Source organism: Thalia democratica, chromosome 6 (assembly GCF_965202585.1).
Source record: "Thalia democratica chromosome 6, ktThaDemo2.hap1.1, whole genome shotgun sequence".
Classification (NCBI taxonomy): domain Eukaryota; kingdom Metazoa; phylum Chordata; class Thaliacea; order Salpida; family Salpidae; genus Thalia; species Thalia democratica.
The window spans coordinates 23124183-23130307 of record NC_139170.1 but is presented as its reverse complement, the minus strand read 5'-3'; the positions used below and the strand labels follow the sequence as shown (position 1 = coordinate 23130307).

The 6125-nt window shown below is 27.9% G+C and overlaps 1 protein-coding gene across 1 annotated transcript in view; it reads left to right on the top strand.

Annotated features, from left to right (window-relative positions):
* Nucleotides 1–468: 468 nt before the first annotated feature.
* The window catches only part of LOC145838295 (1,4-alpha-glucan-branching enzyme-like), a 61152-nt gene continuing 55495 nt past the window's right edge, over nucleotides 469–6125 (top strand). Inside the window, exon 1 of the mRNA XM_082945865.1 lies at nucleotides 469–594. Coding sequence (XP_082801991.1) covers nucleotides 479–594 — 116 coding nt within the window. The 5' untranslated portion in view covers nucleotides 469–478. The remainder of the gene's footprint in view (nucleotides 595–6125) is intronic.

The window sequence follows — 6125 nt, the reverse complement described above, 5'->3', positions numbered from 1 at the left end:
GAAAAAAAACCTTTATTTTTGGAGGGACCCCATGAAATAATTCCAACCCCAAATTAAATAATTTTTTTTTTTAATTAAAGGCAAAGGTGCGTTCTCTATAAAAAAAAAAAATTTTTAGATAGTTTTTAAGATAAGGAAAATAATTGACATTAAAGTTTTATGTTTTTTGAAAAATTAATAAATTTTCCTATAACAATAACTTTATGCTCGTAATCATTAGTGAGTATATGAACTTTCATTTCCATGCATGTAGTAACTTTGTCAAAACAAAATTATGGTAAGCTACCTTTTATAAGAGATCCATACCTCTATGCCATCAGACCACACTGAATTCTTTAAAATAACTAGTTTTATTTTTTTAATTAATAAATATAAATATTTTGTAACAGAATTAATAATTGTATGTTATACTTTAATATATACCATAACAATTTTAATTTTATTTTAAAACCTATGTTTTACAGATTGTATTAAAAATATGAAAAATTTATACTGTGAGTTAAAAACATCAAATGAAGTTGAAGTGCCAAATTTTGAAAATTTTGTCAAAGTAGACCCTTTTATAAAGAAATACAAAAAAGATATTAGTAAAAGGTAAGTGTTTTAAAGTTGACATGAATACAGTTTGATCATAACTTTTACAATAACTTAAAATTAAAGTAATGTAGCATAGTCCTGGACAAGACTTGTGGTGTACAACCCAATAACCAAAAGAGTTTTTTTGTGCTTGAGGACCATGGACCAAATATTTTGAGTGCTTTTTTTGTTTAATAAACAATAATAATGATATTTATCCAAAAGTTTAAAAAGGTTTGTTTCAAGAATTTAAAAATCTTTTACTAAAAGTATAGATATTTTGTTTCAAAATAAAATTATTATTATTTTATCTTTTAAAAGGTTGTTACAACAGATATTTTAAAATATTGCAAGGAACATATCATTACATGATTTAAAAAAAGGGAGATATATGTTTATTGATTTTTTTTTCATTCAGTTATTAAGTATTATCCCCCTATAGGAAAGCTATTGTACTCTCCATATGTTCAACTGACTTAAATCAGCTGTATCTCAAAAATAGTTGGAAATTTAAATCCTGTAAAATGCAACACAAAGGGATGAGTTCAATTGGCAATTAACAACAAAAAAAGGAGGTGTTATACATAGCTGAATAGAACTGAATTCATTGTTTAAAAACTGATTTTGTTTTATTTTCTTCAAGTATTTTAGAAACTATGAAAATGTAAATTTAAAGAGCTTTTAAGGTTTGCCAAAAAACCTGGAATTTTGAACAAACATCATTAAAAAATCTGGAACTTTAAAAAATTTTTACATGTAAGTAGTAAAATTTTGATTTGACACAAAAATTTATTGTTTAGATAATTTTTTTTGTCCTATACAATTTTTGTTTAGTTGAAAGACACATTTAAATAGGCTTTAAGACAGTGCTTCTGAAATGGGGTTCCTCAAAGCCTTTCGAAATTAAGAAAAAAATTTGAAAAAAAAAACATAAATTATAAAACTTCAAAAAAATGGGATAAATGTGTTGACATTTGTACTGACAGTCAAGCGTCTATGACTGGGTCCAAAAATGGTGTAGTGAGGAAAATGAAGGAAAAAGCAGTTGAAGCTAATGGGATACATTGTTTTTTACATGGAGAAAACTTGGCAACAAAACATCTTCCTTCTTGTTTACAAGAAGTTCTATCAGCGTCGATTAAAACTGTTAACTTTATAAAGAAAAGTGACACAAAGGCCAGATGTTTCAAAGACCTATGTGAAAGTTTAGATGCTGACCATCTGCGACTTCTTTATCACAACAAAGTTTGCTAGCTGTTGAAGGGGCGGACACTGGTTTGTCTCGTTGAATTAAAGAAGCAGGTGTTCACCTTTCTTAAAGATGAATGCTCAGAATTAGTGAAGTTCTTTGAAGATGATGTTTTTTTGGCCAGGCTAGCTTATCTCACCAATATTTTGGAAGAATTGAACGCTTTGAACTTAAGCATGCAAGGGAAGCAAAATTCTATTTTTGTCGTGACAGACAAGATTGAGGCGTTTAAAAATAGAATTAACTTTTGGAAGAAAAAGGTTAGCAATGGTAATTTTGCGATGTTTCACCGGTTTGATCACCTTGATCTTTTGTCTATAAAGTTTCAACATTATTTTACTGAAGATGTTTGCATCTGAAATTTATAGATTTTGAATCCTTTTATCTGTGATATTGCTTCAGAAGAAGTGAATCTTCCTACAGATACAGAAAACGAATTGCTGCAACTATCTGAAGATAACAATTTCATATTGAGTTTCAAAGTGAAGGAGCTTTTAAATTTTTGGATATGTGCAATTTCAGAGAACCCCGTCTTAGCAAAGTGTGCAGTAAAATTTCCCTTTTTTTTTTCATTCCTTAAATCACTAATGTGTGCGTACCATCTCTTTTTGAATTGGCCGCCCGTGGATCATATGTATTCCTTGGTTTTGTTCTGCCTAGTGATTGTTGCCTTGTATACAAACATTTCTTGCAAGTAGCAGTTAAGTCTTTCAAGCACTTGCCACTTAAGCAGTCTTTGTTGCAGCAGTTGCACGTCTTATTCTCTTGGCCTTTCTTATGGTTCAATTTACTTAGTATCTTCTTGTTGTGGCCACTTATTGATGATTTAACATTTTCCATACACTAGTACGATACTTTGAAATTGTTTCTGTTAAAAACCTTTTCATTCTCTCTATTTTAAAATGTTTGTCAATTAGATCCAAGAATTTTTCTTAATGTTAGTTTTAACTGATTGGCAATATGGGGGATTGAAGAACATAATTTTCTTGTTCGTTTTCGTTTCTTTTTGTCTACAGGGTTGGTTTTATTTTCATATTCAAGTTAGTGTTTGAAGTTAGATTGGCGTAGAGCAACTTGGTAGCTATGTTTTGCATTATCAAAGGTTTTTGGGTCTGTAGACAGCCTATTTAATCTTTTCTCTATCATTTTAGGTAGGTTTTTCCTGATTATCCTTTGGTAGTTGGAGTTTTTGTTGATGTATCTGATTGAGGAAATTTCTTAACTGTATGGCATATAACAACTAGATCTAAAGTGGTGTCCAAAAAGTTGCATCTTGTCATTCCAATGTCTATTGTGATACTGATACCGATGTCTTTAAAGATCTTTATCCTTTGGTTTTTTTTTCTTCTCAAGATTCTGGTTGTTTTTGTATTTGATGATTGCTGAAGCATCATCCCTATATAGGCCTATTTGGTTTGACATGTATGTCTTTCCCAATCTATCAAGAATGTATAGGCCAATTAGGTCGCATAACTCAGCACCAAAGTATGATTCCATAGGGACGTAAAAAGATGACTCTTGATCTTTCTTGGTCCACACTTTCCCATCGTAAATAAGCACTGAATTACATGTGTGGGTTATGATGTTTAATCCTCTTCACTTATCTCACTAAATTTTCTTGCAACTTCTATTGCATTTTTAAGGTGTATTAGTTTGATGCTTGGATAAAATTTTTGAATGTCAAAGTTGACAAAACATTTGCTCGATTTTTCATCTATTTGATCAAACCATTCTTTACTTCATATGTATTTCTCCATTAGATTAGATTCTCCGCAGTTTTAGTTTTAGTGACCTTTAAATAAATACTTTTTTTTCGTTTTAGTCACACTAAAGAAAGTTTTACTTAAATTCAGTTTATTATTTTAAGTGACTTTTAGCCTATTTAAGTTATACTTATTTATCAAAATAAAATTTACATTGACTAATATACTTAGGTCTTAACAAACTACGTACTGTCTTCAAGACTAAATAGGTTTAACTTAAAATTTTTATTATTTTACTTTCAATCTAGTTCTTAATGAAAACTCATCTTGGAAAACATTTTTGGGCGGCACTTTTATACATTTTTTATATAATGAACCGCTTTTTCATATTTTAAAAAATAACAATTTTGAAAATAATTTTTGCGTTTTAAATAGTTTTACACTTTAAAAATTCAGTAATTAGTTAATTAAATAAAATTTATACCTATTTGTATGGTAAGAACACTAAACAATTTTTAAACATAATTAATACTCAAATACTTGAATAAAATAACTTATTAATAATAAATTAGTCTTTTACATGGTCGCCCTTTAAAAAGCAAAAATGACTGAGTTATATAAAACCAGTCTAAGTTTATTAAAAGTTGAAAAACCTAAAAACTTGCTGTTAATCAAACTTAAATACCTAACTAAAATATCATCATTAAAAATGTACACAATATGTAAGTAGGCTAAAAAAAATTATTAATAAACTACACTACAGTCATAAAAACTATTATGAGAATTTAATGATTTATTCAAATTTTAAAGTTTTACACACACCTGAGTTTTAAAAATGTCTTAAACAGGTGAAACGTAGTCTGAGTTTTTCAAATTTTTTAACTAGCCTGTTTGTTTGGCAACCCTGTTTAAAATAAAGTTAACAAAAAAAAAAGTTTATCAACTATTAATTAAGTATATTTAAAAGTATATATTATAAGTCAGCTTGAATAGACAATTAAGTTTCTTATTTTTTTTTAACTGAATGATAAAATTCATTAAGCAATTATTGAAGTAGAAAAACTATTTTTTATTGAGCATTATAGCAATTCCGTATCTGCAATAAAGTATTGCGTTTAAAAAGAGTAAACGTGAAATATAAAACAAGCAATAAAAGTTAAAAACGCTAGTTAGGAGTTATTGCAAGAAAAAAAAAACACAAATTACCTAAGTCAATTTCAACAAAGCACATGATTATCTTCTTTTAATTACAGAATGATCAGATAAAAATTGTTAAGGCAAGTTATAAAGTAGCAAAAGTGATTACTAAAAAGAGATACAGTTTAGAATTGAAAACTTTTTTAAAGAAAATGTTTTAGTGGTAGTAAAAAAATTGTTTAATCTTCAATAACAACAAGAATTCGTGTTTAGAAGATGTTTGAAGATTATGAAGCCATAAAAATCAAATTAGGACGTTAATTAATCTTTTAAGATGAGAGCACTGATACAACAGATACTGCTCACCTGAGAATTTTTATTAGAGGCGTTTTTACTAACTTTGAAATTTTAGAAGAATTTCTAGGTTTAATTCCAATGCAAAGCACTACATTAGATAAAGACATTTTAATAGCAAACGTGCAATGCGCACGTATAATGAGTGTTGACTTAAAGTTTTTGTAACCAATGTTGCTTTTGCAATTATTGCTAGATACATGATGATAATATGAATTTCTTTAAAACCAGATGTTGGACTGATATTGTTTATCAATAAACTCCATTTAGTAATAAACCAGGAAGCATTATGAGCGAAGACAACAAGCTTTAAAAAATTATGAAATTAACAATTTAATTAGTGAACACAATTTTGTCAAACAAACTTTACCACCGACAGTTTTAAAAAGTAGTAGAAAAACGAAAAGTCAATACGTTGACCTAGTTTACTTTTGACATGTTCTTTGGTTAAGATTTTGTTTGATGTTATAACAAGTCTATGAGTTAAGAAATGAAGTTGTATCTTTTCTTAAAAGTAAAAACATAAATAATACTGCTTATAAAGATAAAGACATGATACTATTTTTACCATTTCTGGTATTTCTTACATCGCAACTTCAACACCCGACCTGGTATCACAAGGAAAACAAAGTTATTCTTTGAGATATAGTACAATACTATGACTTTTGAGACAAAGTAAAGACTATGGGGGATTCAGATAAAAGAAAAAAATATACAAAATTCCACACCCTTTGAAAACATCAAACTAAAAACAGATTTTGACTCTTTAAATGAGATTAAAAACTTATCAGAGAAATTTTTCGCACGACTTTCTGACCTTCAATTACTAAAAAATAAATTCAGATCCTATAAAACTTACACAAAAAAGTATTTTGTTAGAGTGTAGCGCACATTTACAACCAAAGTTTAATACGTACGATAGCTTCATTTAATTTTTTTTTAGTAAATTATGGAGTACTATAATTTATTAAAGAACGTGAAAAAATGGCAAAAGAAACAAAAACTTGCCAAAAAATGGTGTTTGAAAACTGAAAATATATACCTAACAAAAACTATTTTAGTTTATGTCATATATATTATTTTAAGTGTGTCTGTACACACTTAGA